The sequence below is a fragment of the Nerophis lumbriciformis genome, linkage group LG29 (assembly GCF_033978685.3).
Source record: "Nerophis lumbriciformis linkage group LG29, RoL_Nlum_v2.1, whole genome shotgun sequence".
In the NCBI taxonomy this organism is placed as follows: domain Eukaryota; kingdom Metazoa; phylum Chordata; class Actinopteri; order Syngnathiformes; family Syngnathidae; genus Nerophis; species Nerophis lumbriciformis.
Window position 1 is genome coordinate 2,365,001 of NC_084576.2, and position 21,727 is coordinate 2,386,727.

General features: G+C 41.0%; 1 protein-coding gene across 2 annotated transcripts in view; it reads right to left on the bottom strand.

The window, feature by feature from the left end:
- The window catches only part of frmd5a (FERM domain containing 5a), a 312,218-nt gene that overhangs the window by 60,060 nt on the left and 230,431 nt on the right, over positions 1–21,727 (bottom strand). For both annotated transcript variants that reach the window (XM_061925235.1, XM_061925234.1), the window contains exons 3-4: positions 15,443–15,485; positions 8,950–9,028 (exon numbers count right to left, since the gene is read on the bottom strand). In XM_061925235.1, the coding sequence (XP_061781219.1) occupies positions 8,950–9,028; positions 15,443–15,485 (122 nt within the window). The remainder of the gene's footprint in view (positions 1–8,949; positions 9,029–15,442; positions 15,486–21,727) is intronic.

Here is a 21,727-nt window from a genome sequence, read left to right on the forward strand (position 1 = left end):
GAAAACGGAACGACATCATCTGGTACAACCCCCCATACAGCAAAAACGTCTCAACGAACATTGGACACAAATTCCTCAATCTGATTGACAAACACTTTCCCAAAGACAACATCCTAAGAAAAGTATTCAACAAGAACAACATTAAATTGAGCTACAGCTGCATGAACAATATACGACAAATCATCTCAAACCACAACAAAACAATTGCAAATGAGCCGCCGGCCCCCAGACAGAGCGACTCCAAAACCAACAAAGGATGTAATTGTCGAAAGAAACCTGATTGCCCTCTCAACGGGGGGTGCTTACAAACATCAGTTGTCTACCAATCTAAGGTAATACGCAAGGACATTAACACATCCGACACATATGTAGGATTAACCGAGGGAGAATTCAAAACCAGATGGAACAATCACAAGGCCTCTTTCAGGAACAAAAACCTGCAAAATACCACAGAACTCAGCAAACACATTTGGGACCTCAAAGACAATAATGTTGAATATTCAATAACATGGCAAATTCTTGCATCCAGCACACCTTACAATAGTGGTAATAAAAGATGCAACCTATGCTTGAAAGAGAAACTGTTTATTATTTACCGTCCAGACCTGTCATCCCTCAACAAGCGCAGCGAAATTGTAACAACATGCCGCCATAGACGGAAACACCTCCTAGGTAACACATGAGCCAATCACCACGCCCCTACGCCAGCCTGTACCCACCCACTCTGTGCCCTATATAAACCATGGTATGCGAATGCTCCCATTAAAATCTCCTGACGATTGAGGGTACCCCCCCTCATGAAACAGGCCTGTAGAGATGAAATAGTCTTGTGATTTTTTTCCCACACATACATATATATATATGTATATATATATATATATATATTCATATTATTTCAATATAACATGGTGTTTTTTTGTAGTTTGATGTATTAAATTGTATTTGTAATACTTTAAAATAATCACAAATCAACAAAATGTATAAAGATATTCAGTATGTTATATTAAAAATGTTTGGACAAATTAAGACTTGCTGTGTAATAAATGCCTTATCTCAATAAACTAGTATAGGAATACATATATTATGGTAAAATTATAATTAATACAATACAGTAAACCCTTGTTTATCACTGTTAGTTGGTTCTGGGCCTGACTGTGGTAAATACATTTCTGCAAAGTAGGAATTACTCATTATAAATCAAATATTTTCATAGCTAGAGCATCCAAAAATGTGAATACAGTTTTGAACATTATGAAAGCCCTGTGGACACGAAATAAGGCCCACATAGTCAATTTACACTCAGACGGATGCTGCTTAGGCTGAGTCCATCAGTGGCCACGATCCTGAGCAGGACGCACTGATTGGTTGGGTCTCAACTAGTGGCCACTACTACAAATGTATTGATATTTTTAATTTAGTTACCATTTGTGTACTTGAAAATGCTTAATTTAGGCCAAACACAAATAAAATATACTTTAAAAAAAAAAGAAAAACTAAACTTCGAAGCGCAATGTGGCGAAGGATGACTGTCGGATATAAAAATGTTGTATTGAATTTTAATCATGTAAATCTAATCATAAAAAAATATACAATAATACTAATATACAAATGCAACATCTCTCTTTACACCTGGTACTCTCTGCAGTTGAGCAAACAAGTGCCGATGTGAAATATGATATATTATCTTGTAAACCAAAAGCGGTGCAATGTTTTAATACAGCTCTTGCATGGCCTCTCCATATCATTTCATGGTGTCTCAACATCCAAACAGTCAGATCATAAAAAATTGTATTAAAAACTATATTAAGCCATATGATTTGTTTTCATTATTATTGTTCCCCCCACGGGCTAATAATAACAATGATAACACTTGCTGTGGCTGCTAATTTCTGCCTTGTAGAAATATTGATACTGCACAGCGAGACAGCATCGTTGACACAAACAGTGTCATGTCTTTTGGATCATGTTTTGTTTTGTTTAGTTATTGGACTCTCTAGTTTCTGTTTACGCTCCATTGTTTTTGTTTCCATGACAACCCATTAGTTTTCACCTGTCCTCATGTCACGCACCTGTCTCCCGCTTTGAACTCACACACCTGTCACTAATCATGCCACTGTTATTTAAACCTGTCTTTTTCTGTTGATCGTCCTGGTGACACTATCTATCCATACTACCTCTGCTACCCATGAGATTCCTGTTTACTATAGTTCATGCTTCATGCCATGCCACAGTAAGTGTTTTTGTTTCGTGTTCATAGTTAATTGCCTTTGTGCTAGTCTTTTGGTTTCATTAGTCAAGTTCAGAGCCGGCCCAAGGCATAAGCGTACTAAACGCTTGCTTAGGGCCCCGCGGCCACCAGGGGGCCCCCAAAAGCAATTAACAAAAAATTATTATTTTTTATTTTTTGCATGTACGAGTCTGACTGATGATTTCTAAATGATCAAAGATATATTATTGTACAAAAACACAATTTTAGGTCAACATTTTTGCACATTGCTGTTTCAGGTTTTTGTTACCAAAAATAATAAAGTGAATCAGAAGCAGCTTTATTGTCCAGTTATGTTTAACACACATGGAATTTAACTTCAGTAGACTGCGCTCTCTTTGTACAAAGAAAACATTAAATATGAACAATTAACTAAAAATATAAACTAGTAATTAAAGACTAATATGTACAAGACTGATGAGACAAGATGACACTTTTACTGTAAATACAAAGCTTTATCACTTGGACTGTTCAACCCCAGGCCACTCTTGTAGCTGAATGTTTTCTACATTTTAAGATTAGGAACCATATGTGGCACTCTGGACATCATTCGTTCATTCATTGGTATTATTTATGTTCTTAACTGGGCCACCCCCATATCTTTATAAATGACATGTCATTTGTAAAGACATGCCAGGCTGACAATAGGATCATGTAAACAACACTGCCAGAGCCGCAATGAGTTTATAGTAGGTGTGTGAATGATCAATCAATATTATTGGCAGAAATAGAGGGCCCCAAAATCAAATTTTGCTTAGGGCCCCATGGAGGCTTGGGCCGGCACTGGTCAAGTTTGTTCTCCGCCATTGTGCGCACCTTTTGTTTGCTTCTTTTTTTTGTAGTTTGTTAGTGTTGAAATAAATATGTACTCACCTCCAAGCCATGTCCAGTCCAACTTTACTTGCATCTCAGAAAAACAAAACCCTCACAGTCCACGTTATGACAAACGGCTTTAAAGGCCTAGTGAAACCCAGTACTACCGACCACGCAGTCTGATAGTTTATATATCAATGATGAAATTTTGACATTGCAACACATGCCAATACGGCCGGGTTAGCTTACTAAAGTGCAATTTTAAATTTTGCGCGAAATATCCTGCTGAAAACGTCTTGGTATGATGACGCCGGCACATGACATCACGGATTGTAGAGGACATTTTGGGACAGCATGGTGGCCAGCTATTAAGTCGTCTGTTTTCATCGCAAAATTCCACAGTATTCTGGACATCTGTGTTGGTGAATCTTTTGCAATTTGTTCAATGAACAATGGAGACAGCACAGAAGAAAGCTGTAGGTGAGAAGCGGTGTATTGCGGGCGGCTGCAGCAACACAAACACAGCCAATGTTTCATTGTTTACATTCCCGAAAGATGACAGTCAAGCTTTACCGTTGGCCTGTGGAGAACTGGGACAACAGAGACTCTTACCAGGAGGACTTTGAGTTGGATACGCAGACACGGTACCGTGAGTACGCATGCAGCTGCGGCTTCCAAACATTTGATTGCTTGCCCGTACGTGCGTGCCGCTATGTGCATGTCACGTACGTAACTTTGGGGACTTTGGGGAAATATATGTGCTGTATGAACTTTGGGGAGGTGAACGGTACTTTGGGCTGTGGGATTGAGTGTGTTGTGCAGGTGTTTGAGTTGTATTGGCGGGTTATATGGACGGGAGGGGGGAGGTGTTTGTTATGCGGTATTAATTTGTGGCATATTAAATATAAGCCTGGTTGTGTTGTGGCTAATAGAGTATACTGTATATATGTCTTGTGTTTATTTACTGTTTTAGTCATTCCCAGCTGAATATCAGGTCCCACCCGCCTCTCACAGCATCTTCCCTATCTGAATCGCTCCCACTGCTCTCTAGTCTTTCACTCTCACTTTCCTCATCCACGAAGCTTTCATCCTCGCTCAAATTAATGGGGAAATCCTCGCTTTCTCGGTCCGAATCGCTCTCGCTGCTGGTGGCCATGATTGTAAACAATGTGCAGATTTGAGGAGCTCCACAACCTGTGACGTCATGCGCATATTGTCTGCTATTTCCGGTACAGGCAAGGCTTTTTTTATCAGCGACCAAAAGTTGCGAACTTTATCGTCGATGTTCTCTACTAAATCCTTTCAGCAAAAATATGGCAATATCGCGAAATGATCAAGTATGACACATAGAATGGACCTGCTATCCCCGTTTAAATAAGAAAATCGCATTTCAGTAGGCCTTTAACACATATAGATTCCTTTCTTTCAGGAAGACAAGAATATAAGTTGGTGTATTACCGGATTCTGATGACTTGCATTGATTGGAATCAGACAGTAGTGCTGATAATGTCCGCGTTTTTGAATGGAGGAGAAAAAAAGTCCTACTTTCTGTCCAATACCACAGGAAAGTGGTTGGTTTTTGGCAACTTACACGGTAAAAACTGAAATCTAAGTAAAATGAAATATCTCAAATAAGGGTGATATTTGCTTTATTTCTGTCTGATAAGATCATTCTTCTCACTAAGCAGATTTTATGTTAGAGTGTTTTACTTGTTTTAAGGGTTTTGGTCCTAAATGATCTCAGTAAGATATTACAGCTTGTTGCTGAGATTTGATGACCTATATTGAGTAAAACATGCTTGAAACTAGAATATCAACTGTTGCAAAGCTGTGTCATCAACACTCACAAGTAGAAAACTACTTTTTTAAAGTAATCATTTTTTATTTCAAGCATGAAAAAAAAAAATCATGACTTTGACACAATTGTGTCTCATAATTAAAACAGATGACAGCCAAATGGACTTTGCTGTTTTATTTTCAATGAAACAATAGAAAATACGTACTCATATAGTAGTACAGTTTTTGTGTAAAAGTAGACAGTTTTATGTCGTCCACAGCTCCTTTACCACATGGGGTCCCCCAGGGCTCAATCCTTGCCCCAATTTTATTTGCGCTTTACCTTCTCCCCCTTGGTTCTATTTTTAGGAAGTACAGTATTGCATTTCATTTTTATGCCGATGATTGCCAGATTTATTTTCCCATGGCACAAAATAACACGGTTCAACGTCTTATTGACTGCCTGCACGACATCAAAGTCTGGCTTTCAGCTAACTTCCTGAGCCTAAATGAAGATAAAACAGAAGTTATGTTGTTCGGTCCAAGTCGCTCTCCCTCCCCCAACGTTGACCTCGGCACTCTGACCCCGTATCTCAGCGACTCTGTCACAAACCTGGGGGTAAAGTTTGACTCAGATTTTAAATTCGAAAAACAAATCAGCAGCGTCGTTCAAAAAAGCTTTTATCAATTACGCCAAATAGCGAAAGTGAAACCGCTTCTATCAAGACATGATCTTGAGAAATTAATCCACGCTTTTATCTCGACTCGTCTTGATTATTGTAATGCCCTGTATGTTGGCATTAGCCAGGCCTCCCTCGCCCGCCTGCAGCTCGTGCAGAACTCTGCTGCTCGTCTGCTAACACAGACCCGCAGACGTGAGCACATCACCCCTATTTTAGCGTCCCTTCACTGGCTCCCTGTGCGTTACCGAATACATTTTAAACTCCTTTTATTTGTTTTTAAATGTCTAAACAACCTCGCGCCAACCTATCTCTCCGACCTCCTTCAGCCTTACTGCCCCACCCGATCCTTAAGATCAGCCGATCAGCTGCTGTTGACGGTCCCTGACACAAGGCTGAAGCTTAGAGGTGACAGAGCTTTCGCCGTTGCTGCTCCCAAGCTCTGGAACGACCTACCCCTGAGTGTTAGACAAGCCTCCTCTCTTCCTGTTTTTAAATCTCTCTTAAAAACATACTTTTATTCCATGGCTTTTAACACTGAGTGATATCCATCCTGCAATGGCGCCCCATAATACACCTGCTGTGATCCTGTTTTTATGTTTTTATTAATTCTATTTTAATTATTTATTTTTTATCGTGTTCTGTTTGTGTTGTGTTGTGTTTGCTCGGTACTCGTTTTATCTTTTAACCTGCTCATTGTACAGCACTTTGGCTACCCCTGTGGTAAATTTTAAATGTGCTCTATAAATAAAGTTGATTTGATTTGATTTGATTAGTGAGAATATACTTATTTTAAGGTATTTTTGGGTTCATTGAGGTTAGCTAATTTTACTTGTTTTGGAAATTCTTGACAAGCCAAATGTTCTTGTTCTATTGGCAGATAATTTTGCTTAGTTCAAATAAAATACCCCTCATTTTTGTATTTTTTTTTCTTGTTTTTGAACACTGACTTTTTGCAGTGTACTTGTCCAGCTTCCATACTCCTTTTTATACACTTTACAAGAAATACATTGGCGGCAAACTCCGTAGCTTGCTAGCTTGTGCACGCTAGCTTACTGAGACTCTTATTTTGTTAGCGCAGGCAGGATGAAGCAGCGCTTTTATTGTGAAGACAGGAACTGAGCGGTCGATCTTTAGAGTTTTGACGGCAGGTGCGGCGCGCGATTCTGTTGAAATAAAAAGTGTTTCTCGCCTTCCTGTCGGTCATTTTTTCTTAATAACGAGCTGGCAGCAGCCAGCGTCATCTTACAAGACCCCTCGGGTGGCACGAATGTCAATCAAGTGACGAAAGTGACGTCTTGGTGAAGATTGATGATCGCTAATTTTTAGGTCTATTTTTTTTAATGCCTGGCTGGCGATCGACTTATGACACACCCTTCGCCATCGACCGGTAGCTCGCCATCGACGTAATGGGCACCCCTGGACTAGTGCAACTCCATGGGCAGGGGACAACATAATAATAATAATAATAATGGATTAGATTTTATATATATATAGTATCTAATAATTTATATTATTAGATACTCAAAGCACTCACAGAGAAGTGGGAACCCATCATTCATTCACACCTGGTGGTGGTAAGCTACATTTGTATCCACAGCTGCCCTGGGGTAGACTGACGGAAGCCAGGCTGCCAGTTTGCGCCTACGGCCCCTCCGACCACCACCATTCATTCACCAGTGTGAGCGGCACCGGTGGCAAGGGTGAAGTGTCCTGCTCAAGGACACAATGGCAGCGATTTGGATGTCAAGAGGCGGGGAGCAAACCTGCAACCCTCAGGTTTCTGGCACGGCCGCTCTACACACTACGCCATACCGCCCCTGATACATATACGGGAAACATCAATGATGATTGGTTGTTTACGTATAAGAAAATCCATGATTGTTTTGGGGGTTTTTAATATGCTGACACGTTTATGAGTGTCTTTGTTCCTATTATTTTAGCATTTAAGTCCCATCTTAAAACTCATTTGTATACTCTAGCCTTTAAATAGCCCCCCTGTTAGACCAGTTGATCTGCCGTTTCTTTTCTTTTCTCCTCTGCTCCCCTTTTCCTTGAGGGGGGGGGGGGGGGCACAGGTCCGGTGGCCATGGATGAAGTGCTGGCTGTCCAGAGTCGGGACCCGGGGTGGACCGCTCGCCTGTGCATCGGCTGGGAACATCTCTACGCTGCTGACCCGTCTCCGCTCGGGATGGTGTCCTGCTGGCCCCACTATGGACTGGACTCTTACTATTATGTTGGATCCACTATGGACTGGACTCTCACAATATTATGTCAGACCCACTCGACATCCATTGCTTTCGGTCTCCCCTAGAGGGGGGGGGGGGGGGGGGGGGGGGGGGGGGGGGTTACCCACATATGCGGTCCTCTCCAAGGTTTCTCATAGTCATTCACATCGACGTCCCACTGGGGTGAGTTTTTCCTTGCCCGTATGTGGGCTTTGTACCGAGGATGTCGTTGTGGCTTGTGCAGCCCTTTGAGACACTTGTGATTTAGGGCTATATAAATAAAGATTGATTGATTGATTGATTGATTGATTATCAACTTACAATGGCATTCTTTTTGTATTGTTTTGGGTTAGTAAATTCACCAAAAAAACCCAAATCTGTTTAGCTGATTGGAGAGCTAGCTTCTGCAGCTAGCGGGTCCAGGACGATGACTTCTGTTTTGTCTGATCAGCCGTTTTACTGCTGTGTTACAGACACCGTTTGGAAACACTTAAGGTATGTAAATATAGATTTACAAAATCTTTCGTACCGGTATATATCCACGGCTTATGGTTCGGTGCGGCTAATATATCAAAAAATATTTATTTCTTCTAAAATGTGGTGGGTGTGAGTTGAATACCAGTGCGCTCCATAGCCCGGAAATTACCGTAATTAGCTGCGAGCTTGTCAGTCAGAGAGGATCGGGGTTTGTGAACCACGTTAAAAGGCATTAATTATTAACTAATCACGTGCTTTTTGTCACAAAAATCATCCGATACTGATCATTGGCCGATCAATCGGCACACTCCTACTTGTAATGCAAAGCTGCCACGTTTCATTTAGACTTAGCAGGGAAAGCTTTTTACCCACAAGTCTTTTTTTGTAAACCGTGTAATTTTCATTTATCATGTCTCAGAAGTGCTACCACCTTTTGAATTATTCAAAAAGGCATAAATCATGTTTATTATTTAGAAACAAGCTTTTAGAGAGCGTGCATAGTGAACAACAAGTTGCCAGGACAGTGTGGACAATAGAAAGCGAGTGGTTTCCCCTTGCTCATCTTGGCAATTCATGCCTAAATATTGTATTAGTGTGACGCAACCACAACAATAAACATAATATAAGAATTCCTCACTCGCAGTGTCAACGAGTTATCATTGCAAATCTTGTATGGTACTTCATGTTAAAAGGCTTTTAACAGTTTTACCTTGTGATTTCCTCCTTGAGCGCAGCGGGATCAGGAGGGTAGAACTTGACCCGCAGACACATGGTGAACGGAGGCTGAGCTGGAGGAAAGAAACGCTTTTAGAAATAGTTCGGAAAGCTTTAAACGATGTTGACATAAATATAAGTAAATGGCTTTTTGCCGATATCCGATATTCCGATATTGTCCAACTCTTTAATTACCGATACCGATATCAACCGATACCGATATCAACCGATATATACAGGTAAAAGCCAGTAAATTAGAATATTTTGAAAAACTTGATTTATTTCAGTAATTGCATTCAAAAGGTGTAACTTGTACATTATATTTATTCATTGCACACAGACTGATGCATTCAAATGTTTATTTCATTTAATTTTGATGATTTGAAGTGGCAACAAATGAAAATCCAAAATTCCGTGTGTCACAAAATTAGAATATTACTTAAGGCTAATACAAAAAAGGGATTTTTAGAAATGTTGGCCAACTGAAAAGTATGAAAATGAAAAATATGAGCATGTACAATACTCAATACTTGGTTGGAGCTCCTTTTGCCTCAATTACTGCGTTAATGCGGCGTGGCATGGAGTCGATGAGTTTCTGGCACTGCTCAGGTGTTATGAGAGCCCAGGTTGCTCTGATAGTGGCCTTCAACTCTTCTGCGTTTTTGGGTCTGGCATTCTGCATCTTCCTTTTCACAATACCCCACAGATTTTCTATGGGGCTAAGGTCAGGGGAGTTGGCGGGCCAATTTAGAACAGAAATACCATGGTCCGTAAACCAGGCACGGGTAGATTTTGCGCTGTGTGCAGGCGCCAAGTCCTGTTGGAACTTGAAATCTCCATCTCCATAGAGCAGGTCAGCAGCAGGAAGCATGAAGTGCTCTAAAACTTGCTGGTAGACGGCTGCGTTGACCCTGGATCTCAGGAAACAGAGTGGACCGACACCAGCAGATGACATGGCACCCCAAACCATCACCCAACCATGCAAATTTTGCATTTCCTTTGGAAATCGAGGTCCCAGAGTCTGGAGGAAGACAGGAGAGGCACAGGATCCACGTTGCCTGAAGTCTAGTGTAAAGTTTCCACCATCAGTGATGGTTTGGGGTGCCATGTCATCTGCTGGTGTCGGTCCACTCTGTTTCCTGAGATCCAGGGTCAACCCAGCCGTCTACCAGCAAGTTTTAGAGCACTTCATGCTTCCTGCTGCTGACCTGCTCTATGGAGATGGAGATTTCAAGTTCCAACAGGACTTGGCGCCTGCACACAGCGCAAAATCTACCCGTGCCTGGTTTACGGACCATGGTATTTCTGTTCTAAATTGGCCCGCCAACTCCCCTGACCTTAGCCCCATAGAAAATCTGTGGGGTATTGTGAAAAGGAAGATGCAGAATGCCAGACCCAAAAACGCAGAAGAGTTGAAGGCCACTATCAGAGCAACCTGGGCTCTCATAACACCTGAGCAGTGCCAGAAACTCATCGACTCCATGCCACGCCGCATTAACGCAGTAATTGAGGCAAAAGGAGCTCCAACCAAGTATTGAGTATTGTACATGCTCATATTTTTCATTTTCATACTTTTCAGTTGGCCAACATTTCTAAAAATCCCTTTTTTGTATTAGCCTTAAGTAATATTCTAATTTTGTGACACACGGAATTTTGGATTTTCATTTGTTGCCACTTCAAATCATCAAAATTAAATGAAATAAACATTTGAATGCATCAGTCTGTGTGCAATGAATAAATATAATGTACAAGTTACACCTTTTGAATGCAATTACTGAAATAAATCAAGTTTTTCAAAATATTCTAATTTACTGGCTTTTACCTGTACAGTCGTGGAATTAACACATTATTATGCCTAATTTGGACAACCAGGTAAGGTGAAGATAAGGTCCTTTTTAAAAAATAAATAAATAAAATAAAAAAGATAAATAAATTAAAAACATTTTCTTGAATAAAAAAGAAAGTAAAACAATATAAAAACAGTTACATAGAAACTAGTAATTAATGAAAATTAGTAAAACTAACTGTTAAAGGTTAGTACTATTAGTGGACCAGCAGCACGCACAATCATGTGTGCTTACGGACTGCATCCCTTGCAGACTGTATTGATATATATTGATATATAATGTAGGAACCACAATATTAATAACAGAAAGAAACAACCCTTTTGTGTGAATGAGTGTGAATGGGGGAGGGAGGTGTTTTGGGTTGGTGCACTAATTGTTTTTATGTTGATTTAATAAAAAAATAAAAAAAATAAAAAAAATTTTTTTAAAAACAATACCGATAAAAAAACAAAACGATGCCGATCATTTCCGATATTACATTTTAACGCATTTATCGGCCGATAATATCGGCAGGCCAATATTATCGGACATCCCTACACACAAGTGTAACTTCCTCGCCATATAGTCATGCATCACTAGAGTGCAGCCAAGTCTTTAATGAATGACAAACACTCCCAACGCAGAAATGATCCAAAACGACAAAACACCATAAAACAAGGGAAACATGCGGAAAATTGTAAAGGCTGCAGTCACAAACTCCAAAGACACACAAAGAAACTGCATATGAGAGAGACTGCAAGTTCACAGAACACAGCAAAAGTTAGCCAGGCTACTTGAGATGCCACACCTGAAGGATATCAGTCTTTTAGACTTAATATTATACAATCCATTTTTTTGTTTAAGAATTCCACCAACTTTCTTCTGAGAACCTCACTCATTGTCTTTTAAAACAGATATCCCTCGGGTCTGGTGGCCATAGCTTCGTTAACTTCCCGGCTAGTGACTAACTCACTGGTAGCTTTAGTCTAACTTCCTAACTTCCCAAGGGCCTAACTGAGCCTAGCTAACTTCTTAGTAGCCTGGCTAACGTCCCAGTAGCTTGGATAACTTCCTCGCAGCTAAAATGAGCGAGGCTAACTACTGAATAGACTACGCTAGCCAGAATAAACACTTGGTTGCCCAAGTTAGCTAGGATAACCTCCTAGTAGCCTATGTTAGCCAGGCTAACTTTCTAACTTTACAGTGGCCTAAGTTAGCCTGGCTAATTTCTTTGTAGCCTAGCCAACTTCCTGGTATCCTGGTTAACTTTATGGTAGCATGGCTAGTAGCTAACTTCTTGGTAGCCTAGCTGCTGGCTAACTACATTAGCCAAGGTAACGTTCTGGTAGCCTAAGTTAGGGAGGCTAATCTCTTGTATCTTAAAGGACCAGTAGAATGGAAAAACAAGTTGCCTCCTTATTGAAGTTTTTATCATATATATCTGATTTATAACACCAAAAGACTTTTGCGAGTAAATAGATATGTAAAATAATATCAATCTCACGGAGATTCCCAAGCCATTTTGAGAGATAATGAGCAAGCCAGTCACATGATCCGTGATGTAGAGAGGATAATCACAGATCCCTTCCACATCAACAATAATGCTAATCATGCAGACTTTGTGAGAGCCAACAACGATTACTTTGGGAAAAATTATGATCCATAACCTTATATATTTTTGATACTGAATATAAGGAGGGTGAGCTACAAGTTTTTGAAGCTGTGTGCTAAACAGATCCATCTTTAGTGAGACACTATAGCATCATGTAGCAGTATTGCTAAGTGCTTAACAAGAAATACAAACTGCTAACATTTTAAAACGATCGCTTACTGTACAATGTCTGCTGTCACTGCGATGACGACTGATAGGATGTTCATATCTTCCCGTTTAGATGAAGAATTAATAATAATCTACACAAAGTGTTAAAAGAAAAAGTTGCTGCCTAAAGACACCGTCTTTGGTTGTGTGTCTTGGTCTCTATCTGTGAGTATAAAATTAATGTCACAGATGAACAACTTCTAGATATAGAGCTTAATCCTACTATTATCCAGATGAGAGGTATTATTTAGAATCTAGAATAACTTTGACGAGCAGCAGGACATCGCTGCTGGCTTACAGTACAGCAGCATGGGCTACTTAGCTACCGCTAAAAAATAGTTTGTCTGCGTTGGCGCTTATAATAACAACATCGCTAATATTTAGTTAATATTCAGGTCACAATATGTAATAAGAGTATTGTTATTTAGAAAGTTTTGTGGGTGGAATAGAGAGCCCCCATTGACTCAAATGTTAGCGGACGTTTTTGTTGTTGTTGTTTTTTTACAAGTTAGAATGCATAAAAATAGATTATCATATATATTTTTTTGTCATAAAAAAAATACAATCACGGAAAGAAACAACCCTTTTGTGCGAATGAGTGTGAATGAGGGAGGGAGGTTTTTTGGGTTGCTGCACTAATTGTAAGTGTATCTTGTGTTTTTTATGTTGATTTAATTAAAAAAAAAAAAAAAAAAAAAAAAAAAAAAAATATATATATATATATATATATATATATATATATATATATTTTTTTTTTTTTTTTTTTTTTTAATTTATTTATTTATTTTATTTTTTTATTTTTTTATTTTCTTGTGCGGCCCGGTACCAATCGATCCACGGACCGGTGGTTGAGGACCACTGCTCTAAATTACCTAGGCTAACTTTCTGGTAGCCTATGTTAGCCGGGCTAACCTTAATGATAGCCTAAATTATCCAGGTTAACTTCCTAAACCCCCAAAATTCTAAATTAGCCTGGCTAACTTCCCAGTAGCTTTGATAACTTTCTGTTAGCATGGCTACTGGCTAACTTCCTGGTAGCCAGGCTGCTGGCTAATTTAGTAATCCAGGCTAACTTCCTAGTAGCCTAAGTTAGCCTAGCTATCTTCCGGGTAGCACGGCTATTTTACTGGTAGTCTAAGTTAGTCAGGCTAACTTCCTGGTAGCCTATGTTAGTGAACTTGCTAACCTCATGATAGCCTAAAAGAGCCAGGTTAACTTCCTAAATTCCCAATATCCTAAATTAGCATGGCTAACATTTTGGTAGCCTAGCTAACTTCCTAGTAGCCTGGCTGCTAACTTCAAGGTAGCCTATGTTAGTCAGGCTAACTTCCTGGTAGCCTATGTTAGCCAGGCTAACCTCATGATAGCCTAAAATAGCCAGGTTAACTTCCTAAATTCCTAATATCTTAAATTAGCCTGGCTGACATCTTGGTAGCCTAGCTAACTTCCTAGTAGCCTAAGTTAGCCTAGCTAACTTCCGGGTAGCACGGCTATTTTACTGGTAGTCTAAGTTAGTCAGGCTAACTTCCTGGTAGCCTATGTTAGTCAACTTGCTAACCTCATGATAGCCTAAAAGAGCCAGGTTAACTTCCTAAATTCCCAATATCCTAAATTAGCATGGCTGACATCTTGGTAGCCTAGCTAACTTTCTGGTAGTGTGGCTAACTTTCTGTTAGCAGGGTTACTGGCTAATAACTTCCTAGTAGCCTGGCTGCTAAGTTCTTGGTAGCTTATGTTAGCCGGGCTAATCTCATGATAGCCTAAAATAGCCAGGTTAACTTCCTAAATTCCCAATATCCTAAATTAGCCTGGCTGACATCTTGGTAGCCTAGCTAACTTCCTAGTAGCCTAAGTTAGCCTAGCTAACTTCCGGGTAACACGGCTATTTTACTGGTAGTCTAAGTTAGTCAGGCTAACTTCCTGGTAGCCTATGTTAGCCGGGCTAACCTCATGATAGCCTAAAATAGCCAGGTTAACTTCCTAAATTCCCAATATCCTAAATTAGCCTGGCTGACATCTTGGTAGCTTAGCTAACTTCCTGGTAGCCTGGCTAACTTTCTGTTAGCAGGGCTACTGGCTAATAACTTCCTGTTAGCCTGGCTGTTAACTTCCAGGTAGCCTAAGTTAGTCAGGCTAACTTTCTGGTAGCCTATGTTAGCCGGGCTAACCTCATGATAGCCTAAAATAGCCAGGTTAACTTCCTAAATTCCCAATATCCTAAATTAGCCTGGCTGACATCTTGGTAGCTTAGCTAACTTCCTGGTAGCCTGGCTAACTTTCTGTTAGCAGGGCTACTGGCTAATAACTTCCTGTTAGCCTGGCTGTTAACTTCCAGGTAGCCTAAGTTAGTCAGGCTAACTTTCTGGTAGCCTATGTTAGCCGGGCTAACTTCATGATAGCCTAAAATAGCCAGGTTAACTTCCTAAATTCCCAATATCCTACATTAGCATGGCTGACATCTTGGTAGCCTAGCTAACTTTCTGGTAGTGTGGCTAACTTTCTGTTAGCAGGGTTACTGGCTAATAACTTCCTAGTAGCCTGGCTGCTAAGTTCTTGGTAGCTTATGTTAGCCGGGCTAATCTCATGATAGGCTAAAATAGCCAGGTTAACTTCCTAAATTCCCAATATCCTAAATTAGCATGGCTAACATCTTGGTAGCCTAGCTAACTCCCTAGTAGCCTGGCTGCTAACTTCAAGGTAGCCTATGTTAGTCAGGCTAACTTCCTGGTAGCCTATGTTAGCCGGGCTAACCTCATGATAGCCTAAAATAGCCATTTTTAAAAAGCTAATGAATTGCTGATTATAATTTCATGGAAGAATATGCACTAAGATGCCATACTTACATTTCATCTGCTTAGCAATGGAGCGTGTTAACTCCAACCAGTGCTGCATTGGAAGGAGAGCAGACAGATTAGTGACATCATTCAGCTGAGCTGACACTTTAAATGCAAGGTGTCGCTAGTGACGGCTCGCCCACAAGGGTGGGACACCTGTTTATGTCACACCGAAATAATGTGTTGCTGCAACACAATAAGCCACACGCACAATCAATCCGTTTCCAGTCTTCCCATCAAACCGGACAGAACGTGACCAAACACCCGACGAGTCCTGAGAAGGGGTTAATATTTTATGAAAGAAGCGCCGCCACGACACGCCGCTCGCTCGTGATCAAAGCAAACAACAAGACGCGTTCTTGGTTCGCTTCGTTGCGTTCTCCTCTATCCAATCCATATTTAAACCATAATAGCACACTCTGCCATGTCATTCATATGGAGTGCACATATGCTTCAGAGTTGTCATATAACGACACATATTGCATATCCGCATCATAGCGAGGGCCGTGTTAGTTTCATCCGGTGAAGGCCTATGAAAATACAGGTAAAAGCCAGTAAATTAGAATATTTTGAAAAACTTGATTTATTTCAGTAATTGCATTCAAAAGGTGTAACTTGTACATTATATGTATTCATTGCACACAGACTGATGCATTCAAATGTTTATTTCATTTAATTTTGATGATTTGAAGTGGCAACAAATGAAAATCCAATATTCCGTGTGTCACAAAATTAGAATATTACTTAAGGCTAATACAAAAAAGGGATTTTTAGAAATGTTGGCCAACTGAAAAGTATGAAGATGAAAAATATGAGCATGTACAATACTCAATACTTGGTTGGAGCTCCTTTTGGCTCAATTACTGCGTTAATGCGGCGTGGCATGGAGTCGATGAGTTTCTGGCACTGCTCAGGTGTTATGAGAGCCCAGGTTGCTCTGATAGTGGCCTTCAACTCTTCTGCGTTTTTGGGTCTGGCATTCTGCATCTTCCTTTTCACAATACCCCACAGATTTTCTATGGGGCTAAGGTCAGGGGAGTTGGCGGGCCAATTTAGAACAGAAATACCATGGTCCGTAAACCAGGCACAGGTAAATTTTGCGCTGTGTGCAGGCGCCAAGTCCTGTTGGAACTTGAAATCTCCATCTCCATAGAGCAGGTCAGCAGCAGGAAGCATGAAGTGCTCTAAAACTTGCTGGTAGACGGCTGCGTTGACCCTGGATCTCAGGAAACAGAGTGGACCGACACCAGCACATGACATGGCACCCCAAACCATCACTGATGGTGGAAACTTTACACTAGACTTCAGGCAACGTGGATCCTGTGCCTCTCCTGTCTTCCTCCAGACTCTGGGATCTCGATTTCCAAAGGAAATGCAAAATTTGCTTTCGTCAGAAAACATGACTTTGGACCACTCAGCAGCAGTCCAGCTGGTGTCGGTCCACTCTGTTTCCTGAGATCCAGGGTCAACGCAGCCGTCTACCAGCAAGTTTTAGAGCACTTCATGCTTTCTGCTGCTGACCTGCTCTATGGAGATGGAGATTTCAAGTTCCAACAGGACTTGACGCCTGCACACAGCGCAAAATCTACCCGTGCCTGGTTTACGGACAATGGTATTTCTGTTCTAAATTGGCCCGCCAACTCCCCTGACCTTAGCCCCATAGAAAATCTGTGGGGTATTGTGAAAAGGAAGATGCAGAATGCCAGACCCAAAAACGCAGAAGAGTTGAAGGCCACTATCAGAGCAACCTGGGCTCTCATAACACCTGAGCAGTGCCAGAAACTCATCGACTCCATGCCACGCCGCATTAACGCAGTAATTGAGGCAAAAGGAGCTCCAACCAAGTATTGAGTATTGTACATGCTCATATTTTTCATTTTCATACTTTTCAGTTGGCCAACATTTCTAAAAATCCCTTTTTTGTATTAGCCTTAAGTAATATTCTAATTTTGTGACACACGGAATTTGGGATTTTCATTTGTTGCCACTTCAAATCATCAAAATTAAATGAAATAAACATTTGAATGCATCAGTCTGTGTGCAATGAATAAATATAATGTACAAGTTACACCTTTTGAATGCAATTACTGAAATAAATCAAGTTTTTCAAAATATTCTAATTTACTGGCTTTTACCTGTATGTTCACATTCAAACAGAAAAATAAATACAATTTATTAAAGACAAGCTAACACAAAACACTGACGCCACCTCCAAAATTTAGAGTATCCCCAAAAATTATATCTGGCTCTCAACAAAGGCGGACGCATTCCCCGCCTGCTCTTTATCTCTCCTGCTTTGCTTCTTTGTCTTCTCTTAACTTTCTAAGAGCCTCTCTTTGCACTGTTCTCTGAAATCTAAAACATGGAATTGATACACCTGGCCCTCAACTCGATTGACAAGATTTTGTCGACGAGAAGCTCAGGTTCGGGGGAACCTGCCAGTCCTGACGGGACGTTTGCTACTACAAACGCCGTTTCCATATGATTTGGGGAATTGTGTTAGATGTAAATATAAACGGAATACAATTATTTGCAAATCCTTTTCAACCCATATTCAGTTGAATATGCTACAAAGACAACATATTTGATGTTCAAACTGATAAACATTTTTGTTTTTTGCAAATAATCATTAACTTTAGAATTTGATGCCAGCAACACGTGACAAAGAAGTTGGGAAAGGTGGCAATAAATACTGATAAAGTTGAGGAATGCTCATCAAACACTTATTTGGAACATCCCACAGGTGAACAGGCAAATTGGGAACAGGTGGGTGCCATGATTGGGTATAAAAGTAGATTCCATGAAATGCTCAGTCATTCACAAACAAGGATGGGGCGAGGGTCACCACTTTGTCAACAAATGCGTGAGCAAATTGTTGAACAGTTTAAAAAAAACTTTTCTCAACCAGCTATTGCAAGGAATTTAGGGATTTCACCTTCTACTGTCCGTAATATCATCAAAGGGTTCAGAGAATCTGGAGAAATCACTGCACGTAAGCAGCTAAGCCCGTGACCTTCGATCCCTCAGGCTGTACTGCATCAACAAGCGACATCAGTGTGTAAAGGATATCACCACATGGGCTCAAGAACACTTCAGAAACCCACTGTCAGTAACTACAGTTGGTCACTACATCTGTAAGTGCAAGATAAAACTCTCCTATGCAAGGCGAAAACCGTTTATCAACAACACCCAGAAACGCCGTCGGCTTCGCTGGGCCTGAGCTCATCTAAGATGGACTGATACAAAGTGGAAAAGTGTTCTGTGGTCTGACGAGTCCACATTTCAAATTGTTTTTGGAAACTGTGGACGTCGTGTCCTCCGGACCAAAGAGGAAAAGAACCATCCGGATTGTTATAAGCGCAAAGTCGAAAAGCCAGCATCTGTGATGGTATGGGGGTGTATTAGTGCCCAAGACATGGGTAACTTACACATCTGTGAAGGCGCCATTAATGCTGAAAGGTACATACAGGTTTTGGAGCAACATATGTTGCCATCCAAGCAACGTTACCATGGGCGCCCCTGCTTATTTCAGCAAGACAATGCCAAGCCACGTGTTACATCAACGTGGCTTCATAGTAAAAGAGTGCGGGTACTAGACTGGCCTGCCTGTAGTCCAGACCTGTCTCCCATTGAAAATGTGTGGCGCGTTATGAAGCCTAAAATACCACAACGGAGACCCCCGGACTGTTGAACAACTTAAGCTGTACATCAAGCAAGAATGGGAAAGAATTCCACCTGAGAAGCTTAAAAAATGTGTCTCCTCAGTTCCCAAACGTTTACTGAGTGTTGTTAAAAGGAAAGGCCATGTAACACAGTGGTGAACATGCCCTTTCCCAACTACTTTGGCACGTGTTGCAGCCATGAAATTCTGAGTTAATTATTATTTGCAAAAAAAAATAAAGTTTATGAGTTTGAACATCAAAAATGTTGTCTTTGTAGCATATTCAACTGAATATGGGTTGAAAAGGATTTGCAAATCATTGTATTCCGTTTATATTTACATCTAACACAATTTCCCAACTCATATGGAAACGGGGTTTGTAGGCACTTGAGGGACTCTTTGGGGGAAGTGGCGAATTCTGGGCCTGGCAGTTCTTTCTGAAGATGTATCTATCTATTTGGAACTGTGATAACAGGTCATCTACTGATTGGATTGAGCGTTGGCGTGGTCTATCGACAAGTTGATAAGACAATGACAGCCGTTCAAGGAGCCACACTGCAAAAACTGAAATCTAAGTAAGATTGAATATCTCAAATAAGGGTGATATTTGTTTATTTTCTGTCTGATAAGATCATTCTTCTCACTAAGCAGATTTTATGTTAGAGTGTTTTACTTGTTTTAAGGGTTTTGGTCCTAAATGATCTCAGTAAGATATTACAGCTTGTTGCTGAGATTTTAAGACCTATATTGAGTAAAACATGCTTGAAACTAGAATATCAACTGATGCAAAGCTGTGTCATCAACACTCACAAGTAGAAAACTTTTTTTAAATAATAATTTCTTATTTCAAGCATGAAAAAAAAATCATGATGCCGAGCGCACATCATTATGTCAAGATAATGGCACTCGCATTTACTTAATTTAAGAATGTTTTTCAACATATTGAGCAAAAAGTTGAAGTTTGATCATATTACGCCTATACTGGCTCACCTGCACTGGCTTCCTGTGCACTTAAGATGTGACTTTAAGGTTTTACTACTTACGTATAAAATACTACACGGTCTAGCTCCGTCCTATCTTGTCGATTGCATTGTACCATATGTCCCGGCAAGAAATCCGCGTTCAAAGAACTCCGGCTTATTAGTGATTTCCAGAGCCCAAAAAAAGTCTGCGGGCTATAGAGCGTTTTCTATTCGGGCTCCAGTACTATGGAATGCCCTCCCGGTAACAATTAGAGATGCTACCTCAGTAGAAGCATTTAAGTCCCATCTTAAAACTCATTTGTATACTCTAGCCTTTAAATAGCCCCCCTGTTAGACCAGTTGATCTGCCGTTTCTTTTCTTTTCTCCTCTGCTCCCCTTTTCCTTGAGGGGGGGGGGCACAGGTCCGGTGGCCATGGATGAAGTGCTGGCTGTCCAGAGTCGGGACCCGGGGTGGACCGCTCGCCTGTGCATCGGCTGGGAACATCTCTGCGCTGCTGACCCGTCTCCGCTCGGGATGGTGTCCTGCTGGCCCCACTATGGACTGGACTCTTACTATTATGTTGGATCCACTATGGACTGGACTCTCACAATATTATGTCAGACCCACTCGACATCCATTGCTTTCGGTCTCCCCTAGAGGGGGGGGGTTACCCACATATGCGGTCCTCTCCAAGGTTTCTCATAGTCATTCACATCGACGTCCCACTGGGGTGAGTTTTTCCTTGCCCGTATGTGGGCTTTGTACCGAGGATGTCGTTGTGGTTTGTGCAGCCCTTTGAGACACTTGTGATTTAGGGCTATATAAATAAAGATTGATTGATTGATTGATTGATTGATTGATTGAAAAAGGTCTCTTTTTTTCTACCAAGAAAAGTGCACTTGTTATTAGTGAGACTGTGCTTATTTTAAGGCAACCTCAACCCTACCCGCCCACACATCAAACCCCCCCGGAATGTAGCCCGGAAGAGTTAGGGATGCATGGTGATTCTGGGTATTTGTACTGTTGTGTTTATGTTGTGTTACGGTGCGGATGTTCTCCCGAAATGTGTTTGTCATTCTTGTTTGGTGTGGGTTCATAGTGTAGCGCGTAATAGTAACAGTGTTAAAGTTATTTATACGGCCACCTTCAGTGTGACCTGTATGGCTGTTGACACACGTAAGTGTGTCAGCAGAGGCCGCATACATGTGACTGGGCCGGCACGCAGATAGTATGGTGAAAAAGCGGACGCGACGACAGGTTGTAGAGGACACTAATAAAGGCAGTGCCATCACGGCACGCCCTCAATATTGTTGTCCGAGTGAAAATCTGAGAATATTTGCCCCGGGAGGGTCGGCAAGTATGCAGCTGAGCCGCATCAGAGTGGTCAAAGAGCCGCACGCGGGTTGCCGACCCCTGAATTAGGTGAAGTTGCATAATTTCCCACGGCACACCAGACAATATCTCACGGCACACTAGTGTGCCGCGGCACAGTGGTTGAAAATCACTGTGTTACTGCATAGGTCAGCAGACTAATTTAGAGTCTTTGTTTGTTTACTTACTAATAAAAGACAAATTGTCTAGTATAGTCACTATTTTATTTAAGGACAAAACTGCAATAAGAACCATATGTTTAATGTACCGTAAGATTTTTTTGTTAAAATAAAGCCAA